The sequence below is a fragment of the Streptopelia decaocto genome (genome assembly GCF_964273445.1).
Source record: "Streptopelia decaocto genome assembly, chromosome: 1".
Classification (NCBI taxonomy): Eukaryota; Metazoa; Chordata; class Aves; order Columbiformes; family Columbidae; genus Streptopelia; species Streptopelia decaocto.
The window spans coordinates 168,377,644-168,397,792 of NC_138663.1; the positions used below are offsets into that span (position 1 = coordinate 168,377,644).

Genomic DNA, 20,149 nt, shown 5'->3' on the forward strand with positions numbered 1-20,149 from the left:
GTTGGTTTCCCCCCTCAACAATTCCACTTGCTTCTGTGCCCTGATTTTCAAGTAATGACACAATACTGTGAACCAAGCAATAATCTCAATTTCACTATAAACCTTTAATATGTGATTGTTTTAGTTTCAGTTATATTCAATCCAAAGTAGCTATTAACAAAGATTTTTTAAAAAATTAATACCTCAGTCTGACCTTCATGGGCACTGGATTCATGAGTGACACGAATAGCCTAAAATTAAAACATATTTCAATCAGACTTTAAATGAGAGACTTCATTTTATCAAATGCCATAGATCTAACTATATTTGTTCAGTGTCTGTAATAAATAAATAAAAAGTTAATAAATAATCTCCACATCCAAGGATCTCGGGAGACCAATATGTCAGTTTCATCACTGTCAGTTTGAATCAAATACCTAACAGTTTGCAATGGCACTTTTACACATGGAAAACACTACGGGCAAGTGTTTTTGTTATGTATTGCTTCTTGAGCAGACAAAATACTTTAGGTAGAAGCTCTGATCAGACATCTTGTGGCCAACATTTCTACAGAAAATGTCGTTGAACATCTACTGTTTCTGTTTACTGTTACCCTCAGCCACATGTTAACACCCTTCTTCCTGAAGGCTTCACAGTAAGTTTAAATTGAACTCAGACTTGGAAACCATCAAGATTGTAACTACATCACTACCATCATCCTCTCTACCACTAGCCAGACGTTTATTCCCCATCCTTTCAAACAGCGCTAAGATCTGGTGAACCACACTATCAGCTAGCTCATGGAATTGTTTGGGGTAGTGGAAGAGGGGGATTATATTTCAGCCAATTCAGCTCTTTGTGTGCCCTGAAGTGCCAGAGCCAAAAAGAGATGACTAGAAGGCACAAATGAAAGGAGGCAGCAGAAGGACCATCCTTTCAGCAATAGCCCCAGATCAGCTTAAATTCATCACTAAACTCAATCCTGAGCTCACCAAAAAGATTATGGACACATTTCTCAGCCATTTCAAAGTAATTTTATACTAAGGCAGCGAATTAATATGGATGAGGAACATGGATAAAATCTATTCTGCTGACTTAGCTATGGGCAGGCAGGAATACTTTAAACTACCAAAGCCAGGTTTTTTTGTAGCAACTGTCTGATCACAAGCTCACGTGTAAAATCAAATTCTTTAAGTGCTTCACTGGATCAAGTCCTAAGGACAGTACCTGCTCACGCAAATAATTCTTACATCATTTTAAATAAAAGTAAGAACACATGATACTAACTTCGTAAGTTTCTAGATATTTGGCCCTCTCTTCAGGAGTCATAGATAATGAATCTTCTAGGAACTTTTTCAGTGAAGAATTAGTTTCTTAAAGAAATAAAAAAAAGACACAATTAGAGTCACACTTCAACTCCAGCATCATTCAAAGCTTACAGGATGCTTCTATCCAAATAATGATTTAAAATATATAATTACATTGTGTATTTAAGACACTGAAGGCTGACTGGAAGAAGAATTTCCACCTGATACAGTTCACAATGTTTTGAGTGCTTTAGTTCATGGATTAGTATGAAATACTGTTTTTATAATTATAGTAGAAATGCTCTTTGAATAGGGATCATCCTTTAACGAATGGTTATATTCAGAGAAAATAGTACAGAACCTAATCGTTCCCTCCATGCCTCCCCACAGTTATGGAAAAAAAGGGAAAAGCCAACAAAAAACCCAACCAGCCAACCTTACCAAAGTTCATTTTATCTCTGTTGTTCGCAATAGCATGAATTAGCCCAATTGTTCCACAAGCATTGTTAATGGTCTGCTTCATGAAATACACTGATGATTTAACATCTTGTCCCTTTGCTTTTATTCTCTCTTCTTCTTCTGTTCTGAAGGTTTCATACTAGAAGAAAAGATAAAGACATTTCACAAACAGTACAAATAGACACTGGTTACATTATCCGAGCAAAAATAATTTTAAAAAGCAACAGCTATCTAAAAAAAACAAACTCAACTTCTAATTTGAGACAACAAATGTGATCCAACAAGTATATGTAAACCTATAATTTCTTAAACCAACGTCTTTACACTAGCCAAAAAACAGTCACGCTTAAAACATAATTTTGAAATATGGGCTATCTAACATAATTTAAAAAATATTCAAAATATTTCCTTGATCCAGGCACCTGTCACTGTCTCTCTTCAACACAAAGTTTTTGAGCACAGAGATCTCAAAGCTCTATCAAGCAAACTGTAATACTTTATATGTTTAATCAGCAAGAAGTAGTCTTAACGAGTTCCATTTTTACTTTTTTTTTTTCAGGAATGTAAAATAAGATTCATATAATGCTCACAGACTCAAAACAGGCCCTTCAAAAGCCATATTCAGAAAGTGAACATTTATTTTCAATAGCAACAGAAAATTTAATTTGACTGAACAATCTAAAGTACTTGTTTTGTAAAGATCATCACTGATCCAAATCTAGTATACTGTGCAACAGTGTGTAAGTTTTTTTGGGGATGTGGTTTTTGTTTTATTCTTTGTCTAGAGCCCACAATGCAGACTAAGAAAGTCATTGACCTTTAAACTGGACGATAACCCTGAGATTATCTGTATATGAACAAGAATAACTTTCCCTAAATGCAAGTTCAAGCCAGTTGATATATAGGAAAAATGAAATAGAGGAACTTCTGGACAGAAGAACAAAGACAGTGTAGAAAAGTATTTACAAAGGGAGCAAAATTAAGAGGCACACTTTCATAAACACACAGCCAAGAAATATAAATAAGTAACTATATAGAAGCAGAATATAACAGGCCATATTGAAAGGGAGACTGGGGAGGAGAAATGTACTCCAGAAATACAAAATAATGCTCAAGAGTCTTGTGGAGCTCACACTAATCAACACAAATCTTCATAACCCTGGGACTTCACATGGAAGAGTCAGCCTTCACACACTGAGGCTAAACAGTTGATAGAAACACTTGTGTCCCTTATGTTACTGAAGGATTAACATGCTGGAGAAAATCTCAAATATTTGGCTGGTCATCAAATTTGACTGATTGACGCAACAGAGCATATGCTGCTTCTGTGGTTCTGTTTGTCATCTGCTTCTTCAGGATGAAATTGGATACAGCTTCTGGAAAAAGAGGAAGATTGTTCTTTCCCATGAGATGATGCTCCCATCGAATGATCCAAGGAAGGAAGTTTGCACAGGCAGGGAGGCAGAAGTGACAGTCTCAGGAGCTCAGACCTGCAGCTCAGGCAGCCAGACAGAAACCACAGCACACAGAAAACTATGCCTTAAAGGTGATAAAGAGGAAATTTCTTGAAGGGAAGTGAGGACTGTTAAGAGCTTCCTTAAATTCAGGCCGAAAACAAGCCTGAAAAGGACTGCCTGTACAACTGTGTTGGAGAAACTGATAATACAAAGGTTTACAGGACCTAATGAGTAAGAAAACTGACCTAGTCACTCTTCTATTTAAAAGAGGTTTTATTATAAAAGTTCAGCTTTAACAGCTAACTGCTTTGTCCTTATAAACCACATATTCTTTTTGAGAGACACATTAAAAGGAAGAAGTTTGGGTAGATTCACCTCAAACTTTTTGGCTGACCTTACCACAATCACATAAGATCTTCATAAATTGAAAGGTCAATATCAATCACATATTTCAACCTACATAACACTGAGAGAATATATGTAAAACAGATGTCTTCTCTATGTAGACGCATAGGACACAAAATAGCCAGACTTGAGGATTTAGTAAAATTAAGTATTTCAAAGTCTAACAGAGAAAGAAGGGGGTGGGGGTGCATGGAATTCTCTTTCATCTTACATATAGGTCCCATCTGTCCGAGAAGCAAAAGCCGTTTTGGTGCTGATGACTGAACCGAAAGTGGATTGAAGTCTGATCAATGCAACAGTATGAAAACACAAAAATTAGTTGCATTTGGTGTAGTCCTACATCCTATCTCTTATTTTGCTTATGCTATTGTAGCTTTCTGCTACAAGTAGCAGAACTGAACCATTTCGCAGTGCATATTTTTTAAAAAAGTCTTAAATTGTCTGTAATAGCAAAATGTGAGGTGTATTTCTCTATGCTTCCACATTGGCTTTTCCCACTCCAACTTGAAAAGAAATTGGAAATACACATGTAACCTTATCAAAAGAAGATCTTGAAGGAATTATTTTGTTGTTGTTTTTAATTAAGAAGTCTCTTGAATAAGGTTTGAGTCTTATCTTGATTCTGACAGCAAAGTACAAGACTTAAACTGTTCATTCTTATTTCATTTACAACAAAAGTGATTAGCTGACTATTAAAAAAACATTTACCTTTTCTGTTATTGGAAATAGAAGTAGCACTGCACAGACAGGTCTTGGCACCATGCTTAGCAGTTCTGGCTCCATACCATAAACATCTACAAATTGCCAGTCAGGATGTATACCTAACTGTTTGAGAAACTGGAAAAGAAAAAAAAATAGAATAGTATTAAATGAGTATGATCATATACATATCTTTTCAGAAGCATAACAGAGTATTTACAATGTTAAATACATTACAACAACCCTTACTTTCTAATAGTTAAGAGAAACGAAGGCAAATAAATGAGATTCAAATTTTAATAAATAAGGCTGGATAAATCTTAGCACTAAGAAAGACACACAAAATCCCCATGGTTTATTTTTTTTAAATAGCTTTATGAAAGGGAAGCGAAAACACTCCCAGCACTATTTACTAAAGCATTAAAGGATTTCAGTCATTTAAAAAGTGTTTTGTCACAATATAGAAGAGTACTGAATATTCACTTTAACTAGAAATCATGGGTCAGATCATACATGAATAAACTTATGCTACTATTGGACTCCATGAGTACTTCAGAATACCTGACACCAGTGCTCATGTTGAAGCTGCTGCGTTTCAGCAACTCAAAAAAATGTGATCTTTGATGGATGGCCTTTTGAGCAAAGAAACACAAGACATATTTTAGTAGCTGTACCTTTTAACATGTTCTTTTAAATGAAAAATCCTTTCAAACTATGATGGAGTAACACATTTTGGAGTAGACAAAGATTAAGTGCCAGACAATAATCACAAATCTTCAAGTAATTCTCAGTTGCTTCTTCAGAACTTCTGAAAAGCATTTAAGCCAAAGGCTTTCTGATCATTTTCCTACACTACCGCTATACGTCACATTACAAAAAAGTGATTTTTGGACTTTTTTACATAGTATTAAGCCACTTAATAAGGAAAGAGAGACTGTAGCACCTACTAAGCTTTGACAACCTTTGTCTACAACTGGGTCCTCACTTTTTTTATCAGATATTAATCTTTTACTCAGATAAGTTATGTACCATAGCAGTTGCAGCATTAGCACCTATTTATGACCTAAACCAGTTTGAAATATCTGTATTATCAGAGTCTGAAAGAACCTAACTGAATTCAGAAACTATTGTTATTATATACACACTGATTATTCATAATTATAGGAAAAAGCTAATTGTACACTGTGGCAAACGTAAATCCTATTTTGAAACAATACTTCTACGTGTAAAAGAAATTCATTTTGGAGAAAAACTTAAAAGATGTGGGAACCCTGTGTATTTTCAAGAAAGTTAACATTTTACAACTTACTATATCTCTGCTGGGAAAAAACATACTCTATAGGAAAATCTTATCCAGTTACGGGGTGCTCTCAACTTTAAAACAAGGTAAATATGCTGATAAAAACAGTTGTAAATTTAAATGCCTGAAAAAAACATGTAGCAAGTAACATTCCTCCACTCTCTATAATGAAAAAAACAACTCCTAAAGCATTTATTTAGCCAGCTCTCAACAAAACTCCTCTCTGCAGTTCCCAATAGTGTTCCCAAAAGCGATACTGCAGAAGAGCAGAGTAATTTCCCCATTATCTTTCCTAGGGGGAAAGACTGCTTTAAAAGCTTCGGCATACTTCCTGCCCAACACTATTTGAAGAAATCTATTTATTGATACATTTGCAGTAAAGATGTTTAAGAATCACATTAAGATGATAAGCCTAAATGAAAAGCATAGATGACTCTTCCTTCCATAATCCACCTAGTGAGCACGTTTACATATACACAAAATAATTAAGTAAGAGTTACGCCATGTTTGAGTAGATTCATACCTACACAGATATAACTGTAAGAAATACCCAAAATGAATATTTTATTAAAACAAAGCATGAGAACATGCGATGAAAAACAAGTGTCTTCATCTAACAAGAGATCCCTTCAAATAGCACTTTCAACTTGTACTGGGCAAGAGGCAAGGTGGTGCGTGGTCTTTCAGGAAACAACCAAGAGGCTGACTCTCAATATTTAGAGATAAACATGAGACAGTTTCTACAAAGGCTGAATGTATAGAAAACAGGTATTTGTAAAGCATAAGGAATATTTTTACCAGTAACACTTAGGAATATACTCTACAAGGGGGCAAAGCAATAGAAAATATACAAACCCTTAAAGCCCTTAAGTTTTATCAAGGGAATGAAGCTGCAGTTTACAGCCAGTGTTTTGAGGGGAAAAACAAACAAAAGAAGAACTCCCCCAACCCCCCCAAAAAACCCCAACCAATCAAAAAACCCACAAACAACCCCCCCCCCCCAAAAAAAAACAAAACCAAAACCAAAAAAACCAAAAACTAACTAACAAAGAAAAACTTCACGAAACGCCAACCTGCACTTTACCATTTTAAATGCATTATTCTCTTTCCATTTTACACTGCAAGACATGACATCAAAACCAAGGGTGGGTAAATGCCATTTAAGTTTGAAAAAAGTTTAAAGAGTATCTTGGAAAAATTAATATGGCTTTCTGTGTATCTACAGTAATAACCTATACAGTTCAAAGAGCTAGTCCAGTATTTGATTCTGGCTGCATGCAAAATATGGAGATTTTATTTTCATAAGGTGACATTAATTCTCTTCTCTTTTTTTTTACACTACCTAATAATAATGAAAAACATGGACTGACCATAGATTCAAAGAGGAAAAGGGGGATGAGGGGGAAAATGAAGTGCCTTTATCAAGCTCTCATGGCATTTTGTCCCCTTCTGTACAGGTTTGTGGGACTGGGCACAAGTCATAACTAAGGCTTTGCAGAACCTTCCCTTTTGACTAGATTAAAAACCAAGATAGTTTTGAAGTACTATAAGAAAATTCACTCAGAAAGTTGCTTATGTAATACACCAAGATCTTTTGGTTCTGTACCAACTTTAAGCCTTGCCAAGATTGGGAAGAAGGCCAAATTATTTTGTTCTAATGAAAATGGGGAAAAGGGAAAGTGTTAAGTATTTACTAGCTGATGAAACAGAAGACAGTATCTTTTGAGCTCCTATTCTAATCCTCTAGGTTGTGAAGATTACTACTTTGTGAATAACAAAAAAAAAAAAAAATTCCGAAGGGGAAGGGAGTGCATTAAAATATTATTTGTACTTCTAAGTACTTTTTTTATTAAACCAATGACTAATCTTTCTACCATTTTTACTGCTGTTATTCAGAATTGTGGGAAAGGTAATACAACTGAAAAAATACCATTTATTGTTTTGCAAGGTTACATGAAACAAGGATACAAAAACCCAACAAAACAAAACCACTTACCTAGAAAAAGGCCCCACAACTAGAAGAGGCAATGCCAGAAGGATCACATTAAGCTACTGGACAAATAAGTGATGTAGGTTCTCCTGTCCTGTTCTACACCACTGGGTAAAAAAAAAAAAAAACAAAACCCAAACAAACCAACCAAATAAAAACAAAAAAAACCAAAAAACACTCACACACACAAAAAAAAACCCACAACAAAAACACCCCCCCATGCCACAAACCCCAAATCAACAAAATGCTCCCTATACCAAATAATAGCTACTCAAACTCCTGAATGAAATATTCAACATTACTAAAACTCCACAGATACAGGATGTCTTATTAGGTTATTGCACTGCCTAGAAACTTCACAATCTAAGAAATTATAAGTTTTAGTATACAATGAGAGTGATGACTACAAGTGATGGTCAGCACTACAGAGAACAGCAAAAGCAAAAAGCATAGGCTTAGTATGACAGGCAGTGATCTTAACACACAAGCAGCTTAAAAAAAATCTTGTGGAATCATTAAAAAAAAAAAATTATTAAGAAAAACCCAAAATAGGCAAATATGATATCTCTATGTATCAAGAGGGTTTCATTCATGCCTGGAAAAAAAAATTATAGAGATATCCTTCTGAAAATTTAGTAAGTAGATGAAAAAAATTGGCAGCATAAGCCCCTGTGTAAGAGAGACTGACAGATGGGTAACAGATAAACAATAGATGGCAGGATGGGAAGAACCTTTAAACCAAATATTTGGAGCTTATTTTTAATGTGGGGACATGTAAAGAAAAAAAGGAGTTCAATCAATTACACAGTCATATAAGTAATATTCTGTAATTGTGTTCTGAATGAATAAAGGCAAGGCAAGACTGTACTTAGCAAGGTCAGGGAGAAGAAATCTTGTAGGAATAAAAACAAATTGCTAGGAACTAGGGAAAGTTCTTTAGAGGGACAAAAATCCATATTAGATGTGACACAGGCAGGTCAGAAAAGAGGTGTTACAAGCAACAGTTTCAATTTTGTCAGGTTACCTGAATATCTTAGTAAGAACTAAATGAAACTTGTTCTTTTCCTCCCTCAGTCTTTTTCTAGCTCTTTCCTAGGTCAGACAAAGATGCTGGTACAAAAAATAAATCAGGCACCAAGATGTGAAGCAACCCCGTCCCCGCTGACACAAGCATTCCTGTTTAGGGCAGCAGGCAGGTCTGACAGTGGCATTCAAAGGGAGGGACCTCTGCTGCTTTCCATTCCAATTATTCCACAATTACCCCAGCAATTTTTTTACAGATAGATACCTACTGGATTGAGCAGTTAGGGTACTTTACACCGTATCTGAGGGCTTACTCACTTTCAGCTGTTTACTTACAGCTTATTGATACTACATACTACATACTCAGGTTAACATAAAATAGTAGCTCTATATTTCTCTAGACCTGCACAAGAGAGTATTAGATATTATTTTTTAGTCATTGCTTGCCACATTGCTGACTATTCTTAATTTATATGTCTTCAAGTATTTACCTTGGGGAGAAAAAAAAGATACCTGGCTATATTAAAAAAAATAAAAGATACCTGGCTATATTACAGAAGTCTTACGGGGCTCAGGAAAAACAACAGCAGCAACAAAAACCACCCCACATGCCTGTATCCAGTTTAATCAGCTTTTTCAGAACTTCATTTTTACTGATTGATGGCATATTTTCAGTTGTCTCTTTTCTTGTTGTATTAAAACACCTTCCTGAAAAACACTTTGAGGTTTTTCACTACTCCAGGTAAACATTAGACAAGAAGTCACTTTTGAAATTACTTTCCCACACACACCCTATCCGCGCATCTCATGAATTTCTCCTTTTTTCCCCAGTACTCCAGAAGGCCCTTCTCACTTGATAAGGCAGCATGCAGAGAAGATGGAGACAGGCTCATCTCAGACATGCACAGTAGAATGATGAGAAACAATGGACATAGGTTGGGATACTGAAAATTTGAACCTGATAAGGAAAGCTTTAAAAAATAAATTTAAAAACATAATGATCATGGTCAAACATTAGTACAGGCTGCCAAAGAAGCTGTAGAGTCTCCATCCTTTGAGGAATTCAGAACTTGACAAGTCCCTGAGCAACCTGTTTTGAACAGAATATATGGCTGGACTACAGAATTCCAGAGGTGCCTTCCAGCCTACCTGATTCTATGCTAAATCATCACAAACTGTAAATTTGTATGTCTAGATGTTAGTTAATAGCAAAAACATTACGATAAGCACAGTAAGGCATATTAGCTATGAGATTTTCACTGTTGGTACCACTACTTTAACCTACTGTTAGGCACTGAAAGAAGCACAGAGCAGTTATCTTTAATACATGATTCTGTTCTGAGGCTCATTGACTACCTTTAAGGTTCACAAAACTTATTTAATTAAAAAAAGTTCATCCTTATTTATTTTTAAAGAGGCTCAAAAGTAGAATGGAAACTCAGTGGACAAAGGCAACCTAGCAACGTCTTGACCCAGGCGACTTGACTTGAGCAGTTTAAAACAGTACTTCTGCCAACACAGTTACACAGCCAGTAGGAAGATTTGATTTTGGGGGCTGATGGAGATGTGGATAGGGTAAGAAAAGGGTGCAATTTATTTTAACAGAAAACTTCCAAAGTAGTTAATGCACAATCTAATTATAGTCTGAAACAGCCACGCTCTTTTCCACTTTGTCACTTGCATGTAAAAGCTGCAAATACTGAAACAAAATGGACTCTAAAATTTAGGTGCCATTAAAGTTGCACAGTATGTGCAAATATTTCAAGAATGCCACATTCTAACTACTAAGGCATTATACTCAAGATTCTGAGTTTTCCACATTTTGCTGTGGTACTTATATACAAGTTGGAACCATGAAAACATAAAACTGGCAAAATACACAAACATTTGGAGACACTCAGATGCAAAAGTCAAAGAGCTTTTGTAGCAAGAACCAACTGTTGTAATCCTCTTTTAAATGCAAATGCAAACTAAGACACCAACAGAATCTCCATTTTATTGTACTTCTGCTCAGTGGATTAAAGCATCACTGTATCACAACAAAACCATAGTTAAGACTTTCTTCTGGAAAAACAAAACATGACTATGGCTTTAGGGAACTGGAAGGACTATGTCTAAATAAACTAAGACAATTGATATTTTATCACTTTTTCATTAAAGCATAGGAATTTTTGACACTACGTTAAATTTAAGCTAATCTCTTTCCCTAGGAAGTAGTAAGACCCTGCATAAAATATGTCTGATAGAATTATCACCAAGAAAAAAAACCAAACACATAAATTGCAAGTATTTTTCTATAAATCCAAAAATAGATGGCTGTATTCAGCCCACTAAGCACCCAGTTCTTAAATTAATCGATATTACAAAAATAAATGCATAATATTTTGCTTTCAGTTCTTCATAAATCATTTCTAGAGGCGTATTACAAAAAACTGTTTGTTTCAAAATTGAAATTCCTTTATAGAAATAAAGGAACCACCCAAACAATAGTTTATTATTTGGACATTATAAAGATATATTTCTTAATTCTTTCATTATGACATTTACACAATTAAAATGAAGGGATCATTTTTCAATGTTTTATGGAAAGCGTCTTTCAGACCATTCATCAAAATGACTGACATGACAAGACAGTAGCAGCTGTAGAAAATTTAGTTCTATACAGCCAGTCAAATGGCATACCAGAAGTAAACACATGGTTATAACTCTTATGAGGTACATTATTCTTCTTTACCAACTGGTCCTCACAGTAGCCATGATATAGTCTTGCTCAAACAAGAGATGCTCCATTATAATAATTTACTTGGGAAATTCAAGACTTATTACAAATATCCTCAAGTGTTGTATTTCAGGACCTTACAAGGTTCAAGGAATACAGCCCATTTATCAACACCTTTTCTTTTTTTAATTTTTTTTTTTTCAAAATTTGTGATGGAGAGAACACTTTAAACTTCATCAAAAATGTCATCTTACACCTCTTATCCTTCTAATAGGTTAAGTTTCTTTAGGGTGTCTAAAATAATAGTACTGACTTCCAGTTATTAACTTACTGACTTACAGAATATTTTCACTATGAGAACAATCAGCCATTGGAATAATCTCCCCAGGGAAGTGCTGGATTCCACAACATTGGACACTTTCAAGATTCAGCTGGACAGGGTTTTGGGCCATCTTGTCTAGACTGTGCTTTTGCCAAGAAAGGCCAGACCAGATGATCCTTGAGGTCCTTTCCAACCTGGTATTCTAAGATTCTCCTGATGTTCACAATGAGAGGTATATGTTTTTACCATATCCATCAAGCAGTTTCAAAACTTAACACTGAGCTTGCTCAGGTACTGCTGTACATATCGAACCAGGACATCACACAGGCAGCAAAGCACACAGAAAGCTGAATTAACCACCTGACCCGGGCTTCCTCTGAAACCACCCCAGAGAGCAAGAGCTTTTGAATGCTCTGAACAGAGCTCCGAGGTGCAGCTACTGAGCAACTGGTTCAAAATGGGACACCACATTATGCTGGGAAAAATACTTACAGACCTGTTTCTATGATACAAACTATTATTCATAATGGATGCAAGTCAGATCAATCCACTCTTCCAAATTAGCTGTTCTACATGTTATTTTTACAGTGTCCTAAACCAATTGGATTCTACCAATTCTGCTGGTTCTTTAAGCCACAGGGAGGTGAGGAACAGTATCTTCAGTGCAACAGATAACCTATCGCATGAACCACTATCACTTGTTTTCTACTCTGTAGCACCTCATTCCCATAAGCGTGTTCCAGACAGTAAGGGGTTCCTTGTTACAATTTTTAGTTTATTTTATTGGAGCAGAAATAAGAAATTGAGAATAAAAGAGCACAGTAAGAGGCCAGAAGTGGCAATTACAAACAGAGGAATGAAATATGTTGTCTTCTTAGCTTTCAATTTCTAACATACAAAGACAGATCTAACTTAATCTTTAAGCTATGTGTATGAATAATGCTTTAAACCCCAAAATAAGTTGCAATTTTCCCTTTGTAATGTATCTACCTATTTAAACTCAACCTGAGGTCTACATAGCTTGAGATATTTTAGAATAGAATCATAGAATGCCCTGAGTTGGAAGGGACCCACAAGGATCATGGAGTTTTTTTGTTTTGTTTTGTTTTCCATCCATATGTTAAACTAGAAGAAGCCATTAAACAAGTGATCTCACAATGGACATCTAAAATCCCTTAATATTTCTCCTTCTGCCTACTCTTTGCTATGCTGTGCCACAGCCTTAATACTTCCCTTTTGCTGGCTCTGTGGAAGGCTTTATGGGATATTCCCTCTACAGAAAGACACAAACTTGGTCCTCATCTCTCAGTTTCTGAGGCTACACTCGTAATAGGCTGGTTTCCAAGCACGCACACTGTATCTGCTATTTCTACTTTGCTTACAACAGAAGAGTTAAAATTCCGCTCCCACACCTGAAAAAAAAAAGTCACTTCAGCTAAGCATTTTCAGAAGGATACCTCTGTTTCTTCACTTCTGATACACTTTTCAACACAGTAGCTCATCTACGAGTACTATCACCCAACACACTTCCAGGAATCTTGGGCCCTGCCTTTTCAACGCCTTTGATCAGTAGGGCCTTCTTTTTGGAAAGTTTGTGTGACAGTGTTGCAGAGTTCATAAAATGTAAAGATCTTATATGAATAGTAAAGTTTGTTTCATCAAGATACTTACTTAATCTCTGTATTTGTCCAACATCCTTAAGAAATGTGTTCCATAACCGGAGAAAGACTGACTATATCCAGTTTCTGCCGTTTGTTCTATGTTTCGTGATCTTTATTGTCCCTGTGACTTTAAAGCCACAGCTGTCAAGGGTGTCTGTGGACTAAAATTATTTTTTTTAGGTAGCTGACTCTCAATACCTTAATGGCTTAAAAAAATCAAAAACAACAACAAAAAAAGGTAGGATCAAAGGCCTGAAAATAATGCTGGAAGGTAACTAAGAACCAGCAAGTAAGCCCTATGTTGCAACAACAGCCCAAGCCACAGCCAACTCCCAATAGTTTAACTCTGAACTACCTGAAAGCGGCACTTGAGCTTCACAATTAGATTCAGTCAATTACTCTATGCTTATCTGGATATAACGAAGGTATGAGCTGACATAGTAACTTATCTAGGAAGTAAGGACATTTCTTACAACATGTGAGATGAAGAAGGTAAGAGCGCTCACGGGGAATCAATAAAGATACCCATCAATACTACTCTGTTGTTTATCTATTGCTAGGGAATCAGTCATGAGTGGCCAGCCAGACTGAAGCAACATGATGAACAACAAACAGCTTGTGTCTGATCTTTTCTCTCCAAAAATATGCATGCTGCCTGACTTGTTTTTTGGCTGTGGTGGTAGAAGAAATTGAAAACCAGATATACAGCCAAATATCTTCTGGTAAGCAGTGGGCAGATAAACTCCATTTTCTTGCTTTCTCTCTCATATTAGCATGAAAAGTCTCATACGAGATTCAGGAAGAAGAGTCACGTCAAGCCCCTCAGCTAAAGGTCAAAGAAACCATTCCCTGTCATCACTGTACACAAGAGTGGAGCTTTGTAAATGCTGAATCATCAACTCTTTCTGTTAGGTGGACTAACAATTCATTCTATCAGACTGTAAAAGTGGAGGAGAAAACAAAAAGAGTATTGTGACAATTCAACTAGCACTGTATGGTACATTTAACTATGCTGTCTCTTAAAAAGATCACTACAGATATGTGGTTGTGGTATTCCGAGAGAGTCACTGCCACTGAAAATCTTTAAAGCTAAGAAAGAATGTTCCTGTTTCTGAACCTTTAAATAATTCTAACACATATGCACAAAGAGAGATCCTATATATACAAAGTATTTAGAAATTCCTCAACTTTTATTATAACATAAATGCTTTCATGCAGAGAAAAACTTTCAAGATACGTTGCTAGGATTTCACATACCCTATAACTAAGAAATACCCGTTCTTCTCCATTATTGTCAGAATTTCTACCACAAAGACTGAAAGAGTCTCAAATTTGCAACTTACATTTCAAAACGCCAGAGCACACAGTATGGTAAGAACATATTAAAACCAAATGAACTTTAGCAAATTTCCTTTTTAGTTACTATTAAAAAAGGGAATAAAATTATTGGCACAATAATCAAAATTGGCTAAGCATTTGTTAAATTGTAACAACAGTTCTGACTACAAACTAATATTTAAGAATTCATACATCTTGCAAGTGACTGGAATTTGAATTTTTTTAGAGTTCACTACTGCATCTAGCAATAACATTAATAACCGAAGTAGTATGTTCCAAGGATAGGCTAGCACTCAAGTAAAACAAATAAAATACAATTTAAAAAATAGAAAAAAACCACCAAAACACAGACAAGAAACATATGGGTAGATGTCTGTGTAAAGAGATACACATATTAAACTACTACTAGAGTCATACATTACAGCTCTTAGGGGCTCAACCATTCTTTTTTGTAATGCTAAGGAATTCTATAATATGTTACAAAGGACAGCATCAGAGTACCACAAAATAATCTGTCCTTGCAATTAACTCAAGAATTTTTCAAAATGTGTGTGCAACTTCATTTGAATCTCAAATCACTATTATTGTTGTTTAAAATGGGATATGAATAACTGGTGACTAACCACTCTGTCACATAGTTTACCAGTGTGCTAGTGAGATTAAAAGAACAATGACTAATGATGCAAGGTTTATTCATATTTAACATGGACTTTTTTTTTTTTTTTAAGAATATACACCTCTCAGTCTAGATAATAACCACCACTGCTCACTTAAGACTGGCAAAATGTAGTGAATCAGGAAGCCTAACCAGTCTGTTTTTTTCTGTACAGAAATCTTAACAAGAAAATACTTGCAGAATAAAAGCTCCTATAATTCATGATCATCCACAATTGATAGATATCGTCCATCATCAATGCAAAGCCAATGGGCAAGAGAGAGAGGTTTTGAACACACTTAGAATTGTTAATTTAACGTTCCTTTAGGGTTTTCTCCATATAATATAACCATGCAGAGATATAAGATAATTCAGATATTTTGAAAAAGTCACTAGTTGTTCCTCCTCAATTTCTATTTTACAGCTGACACAGCTTTACTTGTACCATGATAAACTCATCTCAACATCTGTAAAATGAGAAGTCACAGAATTCGAAATTCAACTAGCCATTTATTCACATTTATTTTCTTCCAAACTGGAATTCAGTCTCTGAATTTCAAAATTTTAAAAAATATCTAAAATAAGGAAATTATAGCATACATTTGAGAAAAGCTCCCAGGAAATGTCAATTTTAACTCAAGACTGGGATTAAAAACTTCTCAAATTGCTCCACAGCTGCAACACTGTAAGAATCATAAAATTATTTGTCCTAGGAAACTGGAAAGGCAAGTACCAAATGACCCAGCATCAAAGAACCCTTCACTCTCCTGCAGACTCAGTATATTGCAACAATACAGTCTTCACACACAGGAATTCCTAATTTCCAAAATATTTCAACAATATAGTTTTAATCATGTCATCTTACTGCTGGAAGTTTCAGAGTCTTTTGGCTTAAATACCATCCTTAATATTAACAGGCCTGCTGGGATCAGCATCTGACCTCCAATGCTTGCTAAAGATGCTCAAAATTACCACTGAGAATACGTGCAGGCTTGGAGTATGTGTGATTTCCTTTCTGTTAATTTATCTATCACTTACATTGTTTTGTGGACTAGAATAAGCTTCCTTTCTCTAGTGTGGATTCTACTACACTAACAAAAAAGGCAACAACAAATCATGCACATATTATCACTAATAAGCAGCAAGGTGCAAATATGGTAAGATGACACTAATTCTTATGGTCAGCCAAAGAAGAAGACTGTGGCACAGTGATGTAAGCAAATCCATAAAAGTGCACAAAGCCATCATGTACAGGTCCAGGACTGGCACACATTATATATGAAAATATAAATGTTTTGATCACTAACTAATCAATTAAAACCCACCTTGAAACACAAAAGTTTACATTACATTAACAGCCAGACCACATCCATTTTCTTTTCCTTTACTGTTTTTTCTTTCATACCGTGTCTTTACACGACACTATGTACTCAGAGGTTTCAGGAGACTCCAGTAAGGCCCAATAGTAGCAGGCTCAGCGCAGACACCCGTGGGGGAGGAAGGAGTTACTCTCGTTGAAGAGGCAGGAGCCTTTACTACATGAAAATGAAATTAAATGGGCCTAGAGCTGTAGAGAGACTAAAGTTTACCTCAAATAAAAGCTGCTTACCTGATTCGTAACCTGAAAAGCAAGCAGAAAACAGAGGGGAGTTAAGACCCTAGTCAGACCCGCAGGCTAAGAGCTCCCCCGCTCCCTGCCCCCACCAGCCATCCCTCAGCCCGCGATGCTGAACCCGGAGCGGCCCCGAGCCCTCTCCCCTCCGCCATCCTCCCTCCCTCCCGCCACACCCAGCTCCCGAGCCGGGCACTCACGTCGGGGTTGGCCTCCAGAGGCAGCCAGCGATGGGGCTCCATGGCGGTGTTGGTAGGGTGGCTGCCGAAACAGTCGCTGGGCTGAACCTCACGGCACTGACAGCGCCTCACGCCGCCTCGCCTCAGACCTGACCCGGGACCGCACCACCGAGCCGCGAGGGGGAACACGGGGGAAAAAAGAACCCAACCCTCCCTCGCCCCCTCGCACCGTCTCCCCGGCTCGGGAGCAGCAGGCCGAGGTGGCGCAGAGAGCGATAAACGCCTTCCCCTTGGGTGCTCCCGGGCGACGGCAGCCCCATGATTTCCCGCTTCTCATCCTCTTGACTCCCCCGGGCAATGGACTCTCCCGGCGGGGCAAGCGGCGGTGCCTCGGCCGCCCCGCCCCGCGCGTGCTCCCAACCGCCGGGGCTCCTAACCACCAGAGGGCGCCCCGGAGCCCGCTGCCGCCCGCCCCGGCGGGAACCGGAGGTGGGCGGGAAGCAGGAGCCAAGCGCTTGGGCAACCTCTGGAACGGTCTCCAGTAGCGCAACCGAGGCGCAGCCGGTCACCGGCGGTGAAAACACACCCGTGGAAAGGGGACAGGCGAGACAGGACAAAGGGATTGGGGCGGAACCGTAAAGCAGCGCCGGGAGCGAGGTCCGCATCAGCCCAGAGGCAGACACGAGTGGTAAGAGCCCCGTGTGACCTGCCGACAATTATGGTAAGATGCATTAAAACCAACTGAAAATGGCATTTCTGCCCTAACGCTGGGAGTCTTCTCATGACTTCGCATCTCAGGAGCATAAACATGCTACTTCTTGGCCTTCTGGCTAAGATCAAGCAGGGTGTAATATATACATATCATGGTGTAATATATATTTTATATACATACATACCTGATTTAGCATTATGCCTTCTTTCAAGTTAATTCAAAACAGCTAAAAATGAAGGAAGGTGGCAATAAAGGCAGGCTGTTGGGGATACCACACAGTTGGGGGCACAGGCACTGCAGAAACCCAGTTCACAGTATAATTTCCCCTGAAGAGCTTTTTGAAGACCTTGGTGTAGTTCTTTAGGGAGTGTTGATGCAAATTTCACCCCATTCTGTAAATGTTAAATTTATGGAGTAAATTACCTAATGATGGTTTTATTTTACTTTACCCCCTGTAATCACTTCTCAGGACTACGGTGATGCTACATGCCTGTGCCTGAAGCTTCTGCATTAACCTATCAACAATACTGTAGCGTTCTGGGCTACAAAGATGGTTGGGGATCTGGAGCATTTTATGAGGAGAGACTGAGAGAGAGTTGGGTCTGTTCAGCCTGGAGAAGAGAAGGCTGAGAGGAGATCTTATCAATGCTTATAAATATCTCAAGGGTGGGTGTCAAGACGATGGGACCAGACTCTTTTCAGTGGTGACCCACGACAGGATGAGGGGCAACGGGCACAGAATGAAGCACAGGAGGTTCCATCTGAACATGAGGAGAAACTACTTTGAGGGTTCCAGAGCACTGGAACAGGCTGCTCAGAGAGGTTGTGGAGTCTCCTTCTCTGGAGACACTCAAAACCTACCTGCACACATTGCTGTGTGATCTGCTCTGGGTGACCCTGCTTTAGCAGGTGGGTTGGACTAGATGATCTCCAGAGGCCCCTTCCAACCCCAACCACTCTGTGATTCTGTATCTCTTCAGCAGTTCAGTCTAATTGTAGCTCATGAGATTTCTCTGTTTTAGTTTCTATACCAAGTGCCTCCCCATATTAAGTTCCCAGTCCTCATCTAGCTAAAAGATGGGCCTGTACTGTCAGATCTGTGCACTGACCTTCCTCTGCCCCAAAAAGCTTCATAGAGCAGATTTGCAGAAGGCAGAATTGTCTGAAGATACCTTTAACTATGTGGATGGGCAGACAAGCTGAAATCATTACATAGTTCACCACATTCTGTTCCAAATTCAAAGAACTAAACACATGTTTACATGTTGATGAAAATAGCCCCCAAATATCTCCATATTTCAGCAAATGATTCTGTAATTACGAAACCACCAGGACATTCAACTTCGTATCTATCTCCACATCTTGGACAAAGCATGGAAAGTAACATAACAAATATTAGTCATATTGCTGGAGGCACTACTAAGAGACTTGATGAAATTGTAATAGAAAATAATATCTAAAGTTGTCTAGATAACAAATTACATCACAGAGTTACCTAAAATAAGAACAAAGAGATTGTTAAGTCAAGTCCTTGCTACAAGAGACAGATATTACCATTACATATATTGCAAGTGTTTTGGTAATCATGAGGTCATAAAAATACATACTACTCAAAAACATTTGCACACTTAATTACATAATTTTAAAGGGAGAAGCCAAGATCAGACAGACCATAAATGTATAAAGCTCATAAACACACACCATGTTCCATAATAATTACCCTTTTCCTGAAATGTATTCTAAATTCTGTCATCAACATTTATCAAAAATACATAATTTAAAAGTAGCCATCACTACTGCCTGATAAGTTATGTTTACTACTCTGTCACAGTCTTACACTAGATCTACTGAGACTGTAACATTGCAATACAAAAAAAAAAAAAAAGCTAAAAGCAAATGTAAAATTTATCACTAAAAATTTATCAATAAAAAAATCTAAGAATATTTGCTATTTTTAAAAGGCGAAGGATCAGTGCTGGTTTAGGGCTCCAGCCACACCCCAAACTTAATTCAGTTAGGTTCAGTATGAAACACTTACCAAAGCTTATTCTAGAAGGAGTTGTTTTTTTTTTTTAAAAAAAGGCTATTTCCCCGTAGAACTGAAGGCATAGTTTATCTGCACAGATCATCTATGAACCACACAATTTAGTTGCATGTATACAGGCCAATTCTACAACCCACGTCTACAGAGTACGGTCATTCCATGTATCTGTTCAATATACTGTATGTGCTGCAGGCTCACAGAAGAGCACAAGACTTATGTACCCAAAACTGTAACAAAGAACACCGGGAAAACCCTGATGCCAGTTAACAATAAACCCAACCGAGTAAA

The 20,149-nt window shown here is 37.5% G+C and overlaps 1 protein-coding gene across 2 annotated transcripts in view; it reads right to left on the minus strand.

Annotated features, from left to right (window-relative positions):
- Positions 1 to 17,272, minus strand: part of UCHL3 (ubiquitin C-terminal hydrolase L3) — a 40,639-nt gene extending 23,367 nt beyond the window's left edge. Inside the window, exons 1-6 of one of the 2 annotated variants that reach the window (XM_082058817.1) lie at positions 17,127 to 17,272; positions 16,924 to 16,935; positions 4,316 to 4,444; positions 1,728 to 1,884; positions 1,267 to 1,352; positions 183 to 230 (exon numbers count right to left, since the gene is read on the minus strand). In XM_082058817.1, coding sequence (XP_081914943.1) covers positions 183 to 230; positions 1,267 to 1,352; positions 1,728 to 1,884; positions 4,316 to 4,444; positions 16,924 to 16,935; positions 17,127 to 17,168 — 474 coding nt within the window. In that variant the 5' untranslated portion in view covers positions 17,169 to 17,272. The remainder of the gene's footprint in view (positions 1 to 182; positions 231 to 1,266; positions 1,353 to 1,727; positions 1,885 to 4,315; positions 4,445 to 16,923; positions 16,936 to 17,126) is intronic. The other variant, XM_082058818.1, reaches the window with a different exon arrangement.
- Between the last annotated feature and the right edge of the window lie 2,877 nt (positions 17,273 to 20,149).